We start from the raw sequence: 16,603 nt of genomic DNA, 5'->3' as shown, positions 1-16,603 counted from the left end.
AAATAAGGATGGAGGTGTCCAGTCTGATTAGAATATTTGAGAAGTTGTGCAGTGCCCAGTAGGCACACAGATCCGAGTAGTATGCAATTATTTTTATTTAGGGATGAAATAAATATATTATTTTGTCTTTCAATTTATGTGTTTTTTCCCCAATCATCTACTAAGTTGATAGGACACGCATACTCAAGTTATAATACTTAATAAATGGAACTGTTTAGGTGATTCTTTTGTTCTAGTGGGTCATGAAAAAATTACTAATATATATATGTATTTGCGGTACGCGGGCCTCTCACTGCTGTGGCCTCTCCCGTTGCGGAGCACAGGCTCCAGACGTTGCAGGTTTAGCGGCCATGGCTCACGGGTCCAGCCGCTCCGCGGCATGTGGGATCTTTCCGGACCAGGGCATGAACCCGTGTCCCCTGCATCGGCAGGAGGACTCTCAACCACTGCGCCACCAGGGAAGCCCCAAAATTACCAATATATTAAAGATGCCAGAACTGAGAGAGTTTGGGAAACTTTGATTTATATCCTTTTCTCATATTCTAAAAGTATACTACCAACTTAATTATACAGTTCTGTTAGAGTACAAGTGTAATCGGTGCTTTATTTTATATTTTTCATTTGGCTATCACTGTCTATGTACCACTAACTGAGATGTACCAAGTTTACATATGTGGCATTTGTGCTTACAGACCTTATCTTTAGTTTGTTCTGATGAATCTTTTCACCCATGTACTTAAGACACTGCTTGTCTTTAACACATCTGGTACTGGTCCATTTATCTGCGGATCTGCTACATTATTTTATTTTAGATACCCTCCATCCTCCCCTTTTCCTCATGGTGGGGATGATAACAGCTAAAAATATATTGAAATAAAAATAGTTATTAGGCATTTATGAGTCAGGCACAGTTCTAAGTAATTTATAGGTTTTAGCTCTTTTTGTCCTCAGAGGTATAAACACTATTATCCTCCTCATTTTACAGATGAGAAAAATAAGGCACGAGTGTAAATACTTACTTGGCGCTGCATAGCCAGAGAAGGATGTAACTTGAATTTTAACCCAGTTATCTCATTCCAGAGCCTATTCTTAGCCACTCTGCTATATATTGAAAGTAGTATATAGCTCAGTTTAGCTTCTCTTCCTTTTTTAAAAAATTTTATTTTTATAAATTTATTCATTTATTTATCTATTTTTGGCTGCATTGGGTGCTGCTGCGCGTGGGCTTTCTTTAGTTGTGGCGAGCGGGGGTTACTCTTCATTGCGGTGCACAGGTTTCTCATTGTGGTGGCTTCTCTTGTTGCAGAGTACGGACTCCAGGTGCACAGGCTTCAGCAGCTGTGGCATGCGGGCTCAGTAGTTGTGGCTCACGGGCTCTAGAGCACAGGCTCAGTAGTTGTGGTGCAAGGGCTTAGTTGCTCCGCAGCATGTGGGATCTTCCCGGACCAGGGCTCAAACCCATGTCCCCTGCATTGGCAGGCGGATTCTTAACCACCGTGCCACCAGGGAAGTCCCTAGCTTCCTCCTTCTCATTTGGTTCACTCTTGTCTTGATATTTTAGAATAAACCTACCTTATCTCTATTTTTCCATATGCATCACCATGGCTTTGAAACATAAGTGTGTATTTAGCTATGAAATTTCCATTTACTTGTACTTATATAACTCTGGCCCCTTCTGCCCAGTTCTTAACTTACATCTTTTCTGATGTCTCCTGGTTCTTCTTCCTTGCTCTGCTGACCACTCCATCACTGGACTCCTCTTCAAGGTATCCCACAGCTATTCCAATCCCTGCTGTTGAGCATCTCACACTATAAAAAGGGAAAAATGGAACTGTGCTTTGCCTGTATAGTTATAGTATCCAAAAGTGAACCCTAAATGGAAGAATAAGCAGAGAAGGGTTGTGTGAAGCCACTCCATGGGGCTAAACTCTCAGATGACAGTGGCTTTAATTTTTCTGGGTCACAGAGTATTTTTGTAGTATGTACTTTAATTAGTTCAGATTCAGTATCTATAGTGATTAGAATTGTGTCAACTTTTCCTTTAACTGGAAAGAGGTCATGGGAGTTTGTATTTAATCATTTTAAGCTCCTTAAAAAAATTTACCATCTTTCCTGAACCAGAGTAGTGATTCTTTTTCTATAAAAGAAAACTTATCCTCTAAGTTCAGGCAAAGATGCCTGCTTTTGCCACTTCTATATAGTACTGGATATCCTAGCCAGAGCAATCAGGGAAGAAAAAGGCATCCAAATTTGATGGATCCAATAAAAGCCATCCAAATTTGAAAGGAGGAAGTAAAAATTCTCTTAGTTTGCAGATATTATGATCTTATATGCAGAAAACCCTAAAGATACCACAAAATACCATGTTAGAACTAATAAACAAATTTGGCAAAATAGCAGGATACAAAATTAACACTTGAAAATCAATTGCATTTCTATACACTAATAATGAACCATCTGAAAAGGAAATTAAGAAAACAGTTTCATTTACAATAGCATCAAAAAGAATAAAAACACTTAGAAATTAACTTAACCAAGGAGGTGAATGACTTGTAAAGTGAAAACTACAAAACATTTCTGAAACAAATTAAAGAAGACAAAAAAATGGAAAGACATCCTTATTCATTGGTTGAAAGACCTGGTATATTGTCAAGATGTCAATATTACCAAAACAATCTACAGATTTAATGCAATCCATATCAGAATTCCAAAGATGTTTTTGCAGATCTTTTGCATGAGATGGAAAGACCCATCCTACAATTTATATGGAATCTCAAAGCACCCCAAATCCTGAAAAGAAGAACAAAGCTGGAGGATTCATACTTCCTGATTTCAAACTTACTACAAACCTACAGTAATCAAAATACTGTGCTACTGGCATAAAGACAGACATATAGATCAGTGGACTAGAATAGAGAGTTCAGAAATAAATCCTTATATATATGGTTAAATGATTTTTTTTTTTTTGGTTAAATGATTTTTGACAAGGGTGCCAAGACCATTCAATGGGGGAGAAGGCAGTCTTTTCAGCAAATAGTCCTGAGAAAACTGAGTGTCAACATACAAAAGAATTAAGTTGGATCCTTATAAAACATCATATACAAAAATTAACTCAAAATTGGGACTTCCCTAGTGGCGCTGTGGTTAAGAATCCTCCTGCTGATGCAGGGGACACGGGTTCAAGCCCTGGTCCAGGAAGATACCACATGCCGCGGAGCAACCAAGCCCATGCGCCACAACTACTGAGCCTGTGCTCTAGAGCCCGTGACCCACAACTACTGAGCCTGCGTGCCACAACTACTGAAGCCCATGCGCCTAGAGCCTGTGCTCCGCAACAAGAGAAGCCACCGCAATGAGAAGCCCACGCACCGCAATGAAGAGTAGCCCCTGCTCGCCGCAACTAAAGAAAGCCCGTGTGCATCAGCAAAGACCCAATGCAGTCCCCCCAAAATAAATAAATAACTCAAAATGGATCCATGATTTAAATGTAAGACCTGAAACTATAAAAATCTGAGAAGAAAACATAGGGCAAAAGCTTCACAACATTGGATTTGGCGATGATTATTTGGATATGACACGAAAGGCATAGGTAACAAAAGAAAAAATAGACAAATTGAACTTCATGAAAATTAAAAAAATTTAAGCACACTATCAACAGAGTAAAAAAAGCAACCAATAGAATAGGAGAAAATATTTGCAAATCACATATCTGATAAGGGATTAATATCAAGAATATATAGAAAACTCCTAAAATTCAACAACAAAACCCGCGAACAATCCAATTAAAAAATGGGCAAAGGACTTAGACATTTCTACAAAGAAGATATACAAATGGCCAAAGAGCACATGAAAAGATGCTCAACATTACTAATCATTAGAGAAATGCAAATCAAACCTACAATGAAATACCACTTCAAGGAAAAAAAAAAAAAAAGCAAAAAATCCCAGAAAAGTAAAAGTGTTGACGAGGATGTGGAGAAATTGGAATGCTGTGCACTGTTGATGGGGATGTAAAATGGTATAACTCCTGTGGAAAAAACCAAAAAATTAAAGACAGAATTACTGCATGATCTGGCAATTCCACTTTGGGGTATATACTCAAAAGAATTGAAAGCAGGGTCTCAAAAAGATATTTATACACCCCTATTATACTCAAATATTGAATTCACAATAGCTAAAACATGGAAGCAGCCCAAATGTCCACTGACAGATGAATGGATTAGCAAAATGCAATATACACATACAATGGGATATTATTCAGACTTAAAAAGGAAGGAAATTCTGACATATGCCACAGCAGGAATAAATTTTGAGGACATTATGCTAAGTGAAACAAGCCAGTCACAATAAGACAAATACTGTTTGATTCCACTTATATGAGGTATTTAGAGTACTTAAAATTATAGAGACACAAAGTAGAATGGTGGTTGCCTAGGGAAGGGGGAGGGAGAGGGGGAATGGGGAGTTATTATTTAACGGTTAGTTTCAGTTTTGCAAGATGAAAAGAGTTCTGGAGATGGACGGTCGTGATGGTTGTACGAGAATACAAATGTACTTAATACCACGGAACTGTACACTTAAAAATGGTTAAGATAGTAAATTTTATGCCATGTGTATTTTACCACAGTAAAAAATTCTGGCGAAAAAGCAAGCTAATGCATTAAATTAGTCACGATTTTGGAAAACAGAAAAAGTAAAGTAAAATAATTTCATCCCAGTGGTACATACCATTCAGAATTCTAACCCCTCACACAGGGCCTGGGAAGTAGCACCAATAACTGTGTGTAGCAATTGTAATGTTGCTACTGTTTAAAAGTCATGAAATATTTCACAATAAAAAACAGCAGAATATAGAATCCTTTGGAGTACAGACAACTACTTGCACGTATAAAAATAATGTGTTGACAAAATGGGCAACAACTGTAGACATATCGTGTAAAATTAAAATATATCTTGAGATACATGTCCTGGGGTAGTGGATGGTTCTGTTGCCCCAGACACACCCTTGGTACCCACCCTTCTAGCCTATATAGAAGTGGTATCACAAGAGAAAACTGGACAGTCTCAGAACACTCCATGTTGCTTGCTTGTAAAAAATCTATCGTCAAAAATTATCGTCTATCGATAATCGTCAAAAATCTATCGTCAAAATCTATCGGGTTCGTGCCCCGGTCCGGGAAGATCCCACATGCCACGGAGTGGCTGGGCCCGTGAGCCATGGCCGCTGAGCCTGCACGTCCGGAGCCTGTGCTCCGCAATGGGAGAGGCCACAACAGTGAGAGGCCCGCGTACCGCCAAAAAAAAAAGAAAAAAAAAAAGATAAGTGCGTTCTATGGGAGAAAAAAGCTGCCAAACAGACCAACTGATTTAAAAAAATAAATCACTTGAATATGTGCATCAGTTATTGTTCAGGTGAATAATTGTGGCAAGAGGGTGCTAAGGGCACTAGATGAAGCAGGGACACTCTCTCCTGCTTTGACAGACAGGGGACATGGTGAATGAAATCTTGTTTTCTCCCCAGAAAATACAGACCTCCCCACTGCACCATTTGCTTCTTCCATTGGAAGCCACAGTGTGACATTACGATGGAAATCAGCCAACATCTCTGGAGTAAAATACATCATTCAGTGGAAATATGCACAGCTGCCTGGAAGCTGGACTTACACTGAGGTATGAACTGCTGCCCATGTGCCTAAACGGAGACTTTTTCTTCAAATTATTAAAAGTGCCAAATTACTACATATAATTATAGGTGAAAAGACATTCTAGAGAAGATTCAAACGTAAAATGAGTGGTTGGATTAGATGAACTTTAATCTCTGCTACTTTTTATGCTAAACCTTTTATTTTTAAGGAAAATTTATTATTGGACATATATATTATTCCTTCAGCACAGCATCACGTAACCAACTACTTATATCATTGGTCTTTATCTGCCCACCCCATTGAAAATGATTCCAACTAGGGTGGAGGGCAAGGAGGTCATCCAGGATGGTCCCTTTTAGGAAATCAAAAGCATGCTCAGAGAAAAATAGTCCCAAGACACCAAGTATATTAACATGGAAAAGTAAAGGTAATTTACTAAAATTGAGGTAAATGCCATATAATTGAATCCATAATTTTGCAGTTTTGAAGAAGGAAAGAATTTTGGTGTGAATTATGCTGACTGATGTTGGGATGGCTCAGCTCTGAGCTCCAGGCCTCCATTTCAACTGGTCTGGCAGGCCTTGGGTCACTCCATATCCAGAAGGCCATCCATCATCTACAAACGAATCTGTGCTCTTGAGTTACAATATATGGTGGCTATTCCATAAATGCTGATTTTTGATCTCTTGTTGATTTAGGCCGTGTCCAAGCTCTCCTATGTGGTAGAGCCCTTGCATCCCTTCACTGAATATATTTTTCGAGTGGTTTGCATCTTCACAGCCCAGCTGCAACTGTATTCCCCTCCAAGTCCCAGTTATAGGACTCATCCTTATGGAGGTATGGCATGCACACGTTGCTTAAGAAATCAGGAATTGTTCCAAAGCTTTGGTTAGTTCATTTTATTTTAAACAATGAAATAAATTTATTCCTTCATTAATAGACCCATCCAACAATGGAGTACCTAGCTAGGTGCCAAATACTGTTCTAGGTGTTCACCATACTCCTGTGATCAAAACAAAAATACCCATTCTGGTGGAGAAGAAATACTCTAACCAGTAAACCTAATAAATAAGGAAAGTATATTGTAAGTAGGAAGATACGGGGTGCTATGGTAAGAGGAACGTTTTGAGCAGGGTCTGTCCTTTAGAAATGGGGAGTGTATTAAAGAAGGTGGTCAGAATAAGCCTCACTTAGCAGTCAGAAATTATGGAAGGTTTTAAAGAAGAGGAGTAGTTGCTTTGAGTACTCCTTAAAAAGATAATTTTGGCCACTACATATGGAATGGATTGAAGGAATGAGAGAGACTGGAATGTACAGAGGTAGTGAGATCAGCTGGGAGGTTATTATAATACTTTAACATTTGATTAGAGATGATTTTTAAAAATAGTACATATATTGGGGCATTTTCTGATTTCTTCTTTCAAAGATGTGACTTCCATACCAGGAAAAGGATTCAAGCCTAGAGCCTTTTAGGGAGGTGAATGCCTGGGGCAGACACTCAGGGAGAGTTGCCTGGTGCTCTCACCCTTAGAGTTAGCTGAGGGGACGTGGGAGGACTTATTCCAAGCCAGACGTTATATGTCCCTACCCCTCGTTCTGGAGATTCAGCTGTGTGCAGAGACCCTCACTGTGAACTAGGCCTTGGACAGAAGCATAGCTAGATAGCGGATGAAGCTGGTTGGGGCATTTTCCCTCTTCTCTGATTAGTGCTCTCTTCTTGCTTATCAGATTTTAGGGTATGTATGGCACCTCTGCTGACTATTCCCTGACTATTCTTGGGACCTCAGGTCAGACACTGGCCTAGGGTCATATTCGAAATGTTCCAGATCCGAGTAGAATATGTGGATCCTTCTTCATTCAAAGCAATGCCTCATGTACTCCAATAGTGTTGGAACATTTTCCAGTGCTGGAGACATACCGTGGTCCAGGGCCCAAGGCTAGTCAAATCAAAATAATGAAGAAGGCAAATTTTGCTTTCTATTTCCGGGCATTTCTCTGGATATGCAAGCCCACATACCCTCCAGGTGTTCCAGTCCTCGTACTGGGGGTCTTTTCCATGGATAGCATCTCATGCCTCAATTCTATCTCACTTTTTTTAGCCACATCAAAACTTATAAAGTTATCTGTTTCATGTTCCATCACTTCATGATTCTTTTCTTTTTTAGCTATGGGAAATATATGATTTTTAGATGGTATTACTTGGGGCCTTTATGAAGATAATTTCTTAATCAGGTGGAATGGTTACCTTGCCTAACCTGACCAGCCTTTTCAGGGACGATTTTTGTGGGGGAGATTTGGACAATGATCACAGTTCACCATGTGACATCTACATGCTTGAAGTGGAGCGGATCATGTCTGTCTGGGCACTGACCCTGAAGAGTTAGTTTTTCTGACATCCTGATTCTGATTCACTGGGAGATGATTCCTACTTCCCTGTTCACCAGGGTGACTGAGTGCATGGAGCAGAGGAGTGATGTGATGGTATTTGTGTTTGCTAAAGCTCAGTCTGAGAGTTGGGGAGGAACTGTATCAGAGAAAGGCTGAGAGATCAATTAAAAAGCCTTTTTAAAATGCAGCCAATGCGAGGGCTGAACTGTCCCTTCTCTCCCCACTCTAAAGGGTCAGGGGTGACGCAGAGCACCTGCCAAAATTGTTCCGAGGCAGAGAGACTACTGAAGAGCAAAGTGACATCAGTCTGTCTTTCTATGGAAAGACGAAATAAAAGGGTGTGGTTTCAGGGCGTGGGGGGTATGGAAAGCAGGTGGAGACATGGGTGGAAGATAGGCTGTTAGATCATTTGTTTTCCTTTCTGTTCTTTGGCACTTGGGTAGCTCCTAAAGTCTGTGGGTGAGTGCTTAATTAGAGAATGCATGCTCCTTTCATCCTTCACAAGGGAAGGGATGTTGCTAAGGCACAGAAAGCCTGGATTCCAGGGGACCTTGGGAGCTGGGGGAGGAAAGTACAGTCTAGGTCAGCAGAGCTGATGCCAGCAAAAGTGAAGCAGACTGTTCTAATTCAGGCTTATCTAAATCCATATCTTTAGCTGGAACTAGTCCGGCTACAGCACTCTAGTGAGGGAATAGGCCCCAGGACTTACTTCTTTTAACTTGTGTTAATCATTGACTCCAGTTTGTTACAGATTCTCTTCTCCTTCCTAACCTGGTTCCATCCCACGTTTCAACTTGTTTAGGTCTCTGGAGATTTTTGACCACTTTTTTTCTAGAACATTTATCCTATTTGCATACTTCCACATTTAATTTTATTGCATAAATTAGAAGTGAGGAAAATAACATTTGAAAGAGTCCCTTAGGAAAGTAGTTAACTGGTATCATTTAGGGATCAAGAATTGCAGCTCATAGATATATTACTATCTTCTCTCTATCACTTCTGTGAATATTAACAAAAATACTTCATTTATGCTGTTTTCAAAAAAACAACACTTTTTTTCCTATCCTATTTACATTTTTACATTTTTCACTGTATATTTTCTGCTCACGATGTCACCATTATCTCTTCCAGTTCCTGAAACTGCTCCTCTCATTAAAAATATTGAAAGCTCCAGTCCGGACACGGTGGAAATCAGTTGGGCTCCACCTCAATTCCCAGGTGGACCTATTTTGGGTTATAACTTAAGGCTGAATAATAAAAATCAAAAGTTAGATTCAGGGACACAGAGAACCAGTTTCCAGTTTTACTCCACTCTACCAAATACCACCTACAGGTAAGAATTAAGTGGTGCAGGAAAAATGTAACTAGCATGCAAAGGGGAAAGGTTGGGGGGGAGGGATAAATTAGGAGTTTGGGATTAACATATACACACTACTATATATAAAATAGATAACCAACAAGGACCTACTGTACAGCACAGGGAACTCTATACTATGTACTAACCTATATGGGAAAAGAATCTGAAAAAGAATAGATATATGTATATGTATAACTAAGTTGCTTTGCTGTAGACCTGAATCTAACACAATATTATAAATCAATTATACTCCAATATAAAATTTAAAAATAGTAACCAGCATGGGTTACAGGCATGATATTATTTAAGAAATAGGGCTAAAAAATAGTTTAAATGTATTTTGAGAAGTCGCATTGGCTTTGTGCTGTTGGTTTAAGTTGCTGTGGTTTTCCTCAAGTTTTTACGCTTATTAGATTACACCATCCTGAGCAAAAACATTTGTAAGTATTTCTATTGTATTCAGAGATAAATATAAATGTGGGCTTATAAATATGGGCTAAAAAAGGCATTATAAGCACCATAAATATCATTTCATCATTTAATCCAACATGAAAAAAGTAAGGAGGTAAAATTCTGTTAATGGTATTTTTGTATTAACTGTTAAGGGGATTATTTTATTATTGTTAGCTTTTCCAGCATTTACTAAGACCTCTTTAAATTAGGGCATGAATGGGGGTCATGCAGATAGCAGAGTTCAGTTTTTGACCTCTGTGACCCTGAACTATTCTATGGGGAATGCAAACAAGGATGTGATTGATGGTCATTTTAGTGCTAAGCAGTGGCACCAAGTAACTAGATACATGCATTGCCACATCGTCCTTTAAATAGAAATGTTATTGCTCCTTCTATTTTTGTCTCATGTTCACACCATGCCATGTAAAATACATCTCTCCAAATCGTTTTTGGAATAGGTTTTCTGTTGCAGCAGTAAATGAAGTTGGTGAGGGGCCGGAAGCAGAATCTAGTATTACCACTTCATCCCCAGCAGGTAGAGACTGGGGATGCGCCTCCTGTTACACGGAACTGAGGGGGTGGCAAGGGTGGGTTCAGATCTTGGAGGTCCTGGGTCATCTGGTGCTCCCCAAGACCCTACTGTTCTGCCCAAATGGACACTGTCTTCTGAATACTTGATAAGTTTTCAATTTTAAATGAGTCCCAGTATTTGACAAATAGGAGTAAGTTGTTTGATCTAAAGTTTCCACATTGGAATTTAAAAATTAAAAAAAAATTAGGGATTAAAAAAATGGCTTCAAGCAAACCCCTGGTTTCAGTTAAAGTCACTAGTGATTATGACTCTTATTTACACACTTAGGGGATACATATATTGTTTCTGCCCTAACCTCCACCTTATATTATGTATTATCATTTAACACAGATCAGATATCTTTTTCTTCCAGTTTCCTTAAGGTTTTTAAATATATCTAAACTTAATAAGTTACATTTTACCATTCTGAATATTCAGTCTACCAAATTGGCTTCTGTTATTATTTTGCAAGTACTTTTTTTTTTTACTTCGGCATTTTAACAATTGCCTTGAGAGACTGAATACTTTCTGCATGATGCCCACGTGAGCAAAATGATAAAAGAAAATGCTCTCTAAGAAGCACTGGAAATACTTTGGGGAAGCGAGTTAAAAGACTTTGGAATAACACACAAAGATTCAGAATTCTAGGAGTCTGCTCTCCGTTTTCATGGGAGCCCCATTTGCTGACTTGACTGCCCCGTCCTCTAATCTGCACACGCCTATGCCAGTGGGGAGTGAATGTCATCACCAGCCTTTAGTTTATTTTTTGGGGCTGTTACTACACTCTAGGAAAGGAGAGGTATTTTTGTTATGCAAGAAGCATCCAAAGGGCGAGTTAAATATAGAGCAGGCTTAAGGTTGTTGTTACCGTGATTATTGCATAACATTTATTAATTACACTAAAAGTGTTCATCAACGCACACTTCATCACTCTCCACTTGAACAGGATGTCAAACAGAGTTCTGTAGTCCTCACATTTCATTACTACGGACCTTTCTCCTGCCTCAAAGGGAGATAATTAAAGACAAAACAGAGACAACCAAAGTTTGTCCATATGTGTGTGTTATGCAACAACCCACTCCAGCCTGGGCTGGACCACCTCCACCAAGCAGTCAGATTCCTATGGTGGAGGATAATAAGCCGAGCTCCTATTTGGGCAGGGCTGTTGAGAACAGTGATACCGCATGTGATGATATTTTGAGGGCATTTAGGGGCACATACCCAGAAATCCTACTTGACTGACACTGTACTTCTCATCCCAATCACAGAATGTGATTTGTACTACAGCTGAAATACCCCAGTGCCTTCAGAGAAAATCTGACCAGCCTCTTTCACGTGCTAGCCCCCTTGTGTTGAAGGATGGTATTGATCTTTTTTGTGTCAATGTGTATATGATTGGTCTGTCTGTCTAGAAACTGTGTTGTTGTTTTAGTTCAAGAAGAGGAACGGTGGCTCTTTTTATCCAGGAAAACTTCTCTACGAAAGAGATCTTTAAAACATTTGGTAGATGAAGCACATTGCCTTCAGCCGGGTGCTACACACCGTAACATTACAGGTCAGTGTAATAGAGAAAAATGTTTCCTTAGTGTGAAAAGAAAGATCCAGGTTGACTTCAGTTTTAATCCCTTTATTAAGGATTAAAGAAATAAATTCTCTTTCATGCAAGTGTTTTGTCTGGTTGTTACCTAATAACACACATGTATTTTTGCATGGCTCTTCCAGGAATATCAGTTAATGTCCACCAGCAAGTTGTTTATTTCTCTGAAGGAACTCTCATATGGGTGAAGGGAGCTGCCAACATGTCTGATGTGTCTGACCTGAGAATTTTTTACAGTGGTTCAGGATTAATTTCTTCCATCTCCATAGACTGGCTTTATCAGAGAATGTACTTCATCATGGCTCAACTGGTTAGTCTGAGAATTTAAAGTAAACAACTTGATATTGATACTCTAATGCATATCTTGGTATATTTACAAGTAAACATAATTCTTTCATTCAGTAATTAGTCACTGAGTGTTTACTATGTTTTAGACACTGGGTTAGCAACGAACCATAGATCTAGCCTATAGCAGGGTCTAGACTTTACCTAGTACTAGTCCTGACCTACCATTAAATCATCTTTATTGTGATTTTTCAGAGCTGTGAGTTTATACTAATGATAATTCATCTTCTATAAGACAGTGGTGGTACCTGAATTATCACTAGATAAAACTGCCAATCATAATCAAAATCAGCTGCAAGCATTGTAAATTGTATAATAACCACAGATAACTGCCGTAGGTCTCTGAAAATATTGTATTACCAAATCTTTGAGAAGACACAGTTTGCTGTGTTTCAAGTTTCCTTCTTTTAAAGGGACAGGCTGGTCACAATCGCTATGGCTGGAAGCCCCTAAGCTTGGAAGCAGCTTAAATATTAATAAAAATAGTTGAGTGCCTCTGTAAGCCAGGAAAATACGTACTCATATTTCACGGATACCAAGAGGATATAAACTCATTAGGATATAGGATATAACATTGTCTTTTAAGAGCTTTTTTATGTTTTCTAAAAGTGCTCTGTGACTAGTGAAATTCTAAATACAGAACAGTTGCTCAAGAAATACATGTTGGCCAAATTGAATAGACACTAATTCTACTGATGTACTCTTCTCTAGGTATGTGTCTGTGATTTAGAAAACTGCTCAAACATTGAGGAAATTACTCCTCCGTCAATTATTGCACCTCAAAAAATTGTGGCTGATTCATACAATGGGTGAGTGTTAGCCTTGTAAATGTGAATTCTCTTCCTTTGGCAAGAATCCTGGGGAAACTTGCTTGCTAATAACATCCTAGTACCAGATGAGCCAATCTATGTATCTGATTTCACATTTAATTAAATCCAGGCAAAGTTTTTTTCATTCTTATAGAGCCAAGAGGAAATTTCATTCAAACTTGATCCACAACTTCTCTAGGTAAGTAGTTTTTCCTTTCTCCTTCACAGTAAAATATGGGCTTATGGGAAAGACTTCTTGTCTGGGACTCCGGGGCCTGGGTTCTCGTCTTGGGTATGTCACTATTTTATGCATGACTCAGGGTCTTGTTCCCCCTCGATGCCCCCCATGAGAAGCCCTTCCTGCCTCTCTTTCCTCTTTTCATTGCACCATTTTCTCTTGCTGAGCAATTCAGTACCTGTTCATTTTTCTGGTCTGGTTCTCACATCTATCAGGAGGCTGGTTTAGAAAGAACACTGCTACCATCCACTTTAGGAAACTGAAATTGATAGCTAATAACAAGTTAAAATTTGCCATTACAAATCACTATGCTTCCCCCTGCCACAAATGAAATGGACACATTTTAGCTCAGTTGTGATGCTAAATTGTAGTAGGACTTCAAGAGAGTAACTTCGTGTCTATGACCTTTGCTTTATCCTTCCATTCGGGGAAGACAATAATACTCAGTTGGGGTATTTTGAGGATGAAATGAGTTATTCACTGTGAATGTATTACATGATCTCCACATGCTCACATGTGAAGGATGAAAACATAGGAAGTTATTTTGGGGTGATTATTTATTAAATATAATCAGATAATTACAGGTTAGTAACCAATAAGCAAGGCCAACGTTTGTAAGACTAAACATTTTTCTTTCTTGTAGGGATAAAGTTGTTTTCATTTTGAATGAAAAAAAATATAGCCCATAGCACTTCTTATCTTTCACGAATTGACTTTCTTACTCATTATTGATTTAAAATCAAGATTTTCTATTCATATTCTTTCATAATTTACCAGATATTTATTTTAATGTTTTAAGCTTGAGTGAATTACTGAATTACAGGATTTTTTCTTTTTTTTTTTTAAAACCCTGTGATGTAGGACAAGTCCTTTGGACTCTTTGGATCTTATTTTCCTCATTTGTAAAAGTCTAAGATCCTGTGAAATGAACTTTGTTGCTGGCAGTTACACGAAATGACTCATTCTGAGGATAATGAACTTCACTCACTAAATCAGTCGCTCAAAATACATCTCAAAGAGGTCTTTGGTGGCTCTTTCTTCCATTAGGATAAAACTGATTTGTGCTTAGATTTTGAAACATGACTAGAAATTATAATAATAATTATTCAGTAATAGTTATCAGGCACTTAATATGTGCTTCTAAGTGCATTACTTCCAATAATTCATTTAATTCTTGTTCAGCCGTATGGGGTAGTACTTTTATTATCCCGATTTTATAGATAGGAAAGCAAAGCACAAGTTGATTTATCGACCGCCCAAGACCATCAGCTGTTTTGCGCTGGAATCAGTATTTGACTTCTTGCTCCAGGGTCTGTCTTCTAATCATCTCCCTATACAATGACAGAGTTTCTGTAAAAATCAAAACTTTTAGCAACCCTTTTTATGTAGTATTCCTGAAGAATTTCAGGCAGATGAAATAGTTTATTCTTCTGATTAAAAAAGGTTACCATTATGCTGTTATCTTGCACCACTGAATTATTCACTCACTGAGTTTGTACTTATTATAAAGCTCTCCCCTCTCCCCCATCCCTGCTGCTTCTCTCTCTCACCTCCGTCCTCCTCCCCCCACACCCAGCTCTCTCACCTTTCTTCTCTTTTTGTTAAATGACTAGAGCATATCTTTAATAAATACCTTTACTACTTTGCACCTTGGGAAACCCTGTACTTATCCACTCTGGAGATATATGGTTCTAATTGCCCAACAGGATAAAACAATGTGCTGAGGCATTGTTGCTCCTTCACCCTTGCACTGAATCACACCAGGCTTCTTTTGCTCCTGTTTCAGGTATCTCTTTTATCTTCTGAGAGACGGCATTTATAGAGTCGATCTCCCTGTGGCTTCTGGTCGGGGCTCAGAAGTTGTGCGTATTGTGCAGAGTGGCACATTAAAGGACTTTGCAATCAAGCCACAGTCCAAGCGAATCATTTACTTCAATGACACCGCCCAAGTCTTCATGTCAACCTTTCTGGATGGCTCCATGTCCCACCTTGTCCTACCTCATGTCCCCTTTACTGATGTGAAGAGCTTTGCTTGTGAAAACAACGACTTCCTGGTCACAGATGGCAAGGCTGTTTTCCAACAGGATTCTCTGTCTTTTAATGAGTTCATCGTGGGATGTGACCTGAGTCACATAGAAGAATCTGGGTTTGGCAACTTGGTCATCTTTGGCTTGTACACCCAGCCACACCCGCTGCCGGGCTGTCCACAGCAGCTCTCAGTGCTGTTCGGCTCACACCAGGCCATGGTTCAGTGGAAGCCCCCTGTGCTCGCCATTGGAGCCAGTGAGTGCCCTGTCCCCAGCCTGGAGACTGGCCTTGCTGCAAGGAGAGGAAAGCTTGAATGGCTTGACATGGCGACTCAACTTTGAGAGCCCATATGTGATTATTTAGTCATCAACTCAAAGCACTACTTAGTGCTCTCTCTCTCTCTTTCACACACACACACACACACACACACACACGTGTTTATACATTTGTTCTACATTTATCAGTTTTGCATTAAGAGAATCTCTATATTTCATCATATATGTCCCAACAGAATGGTTGGAGCATTTATTGAGTGTCTCCTTGGAGTCAGGCACTGACATTCTAGTCTGAGGGAATGCATTAGCCAGGGGGATGGAGACTTGGGTTGAGATTATGTATCCAGGGAGATCTTGCATGAATTTGAGCCTAAAACTCTCTGGACTTGAATTTTCTTCTCTGGAGAGGCAGCATGTGTGGTGGGTATGCAGGTGGGCTCTGGAGCCAGCCTGCATGGATTCAAAGGCTGGCCTTGCCCTTTTTTAGCAGAATGACCTGGGCAAGTTACTTAACCACTTCATGCATGTTTTCACTACTGGAATAAAAACATTAATTATATACTTCTATGGGATTGTCATACAGACCAAATTAAGATGCATAGGTAGAACACTTAGAACAGTGTCTAGCACAGCTGTTGGCAATTTTTTTCTATAAAGGAAGGACCAGATAGTAAATATTTTCAGCTTTGTGGGTCATATGGATTCTGGCATAGCTACTCAACTCTGTCCTTGTGGTATGTAAACAGCCATAGATAAAATGTAAATATGTAGCTGTGGCTGTGTTCCAGTACAACTTTATTTACAAAAACAGGCAGTGGGCCAGATTTGGCCTGTGGGCTGCCGTTTGTCAACCCCTGGTCCCCTAGAGTATCTAGGAAACATTGGCTATTTTTTACT

General features: G+C 39.3%; 1 protein-coding gene across 1 annotated transcript in view; it reads left to right on the top strand.

The window, feature by feature from the left end:
- The window catches only part of ROS1 (ROS proto-oncogene 1, receptor tyrosine kinase), a 113,819-nt gene that overhangs the window by 20,107 nt on the left and 77,109 nt on the right, over positions 1-16,603 (top strand). Inside the window, exons 6-13 of the mRNA XM_089921958.1 lie at positions 5,522-5,670; positions 6,344-6,482; positions 9,165-9,366; positions 10,302-10,378; positions 11,847-11,969; positions 12,137-12,321; positions 13,068-13,165; positions 15,190-15,686. Of these exons, the coding sequence (XP_089778084.1) occupies positions 5,522-5,670; positions 6,344-6,482; positions 9,165-9,366; positions 10,302-10,378; positions 11,847-11,969; positions 12,137-12,321; positions 13,068-13,165; positions 15,190-15,686 (1,470 nt within the window). The remainder of the gene's footprint in view (positions 1-5,521; positions 5,671-6,343; positions 6,483-9,164; positions 9,367-10,301; positions 10,379-11,846; positions 11,970-12,136; positions 12,322-13,067; positions 13,166-15,189; positions 15,687-16,603) is intronic.

Source organism: Delphinapterus leucas, chromosome 12, assembly GCF_059928025.1.
Source record: "Delphinapterus leucas isolate spDelLeu-1000000601 "Yukka" chromosome 12, BTC_Dleu_Yukka2, whole genome shotgun sequence".
Classification (NCBI taxonomy): Eukaryota; Metazoa; Chordata; class Mammalia; order Artiodactyla; family Monodontidae; genus Delphinapterus; species Delphinapterus leucas.
This window is presented reverse-complemented; position numbering and strand designations above follow the sequence as displayed.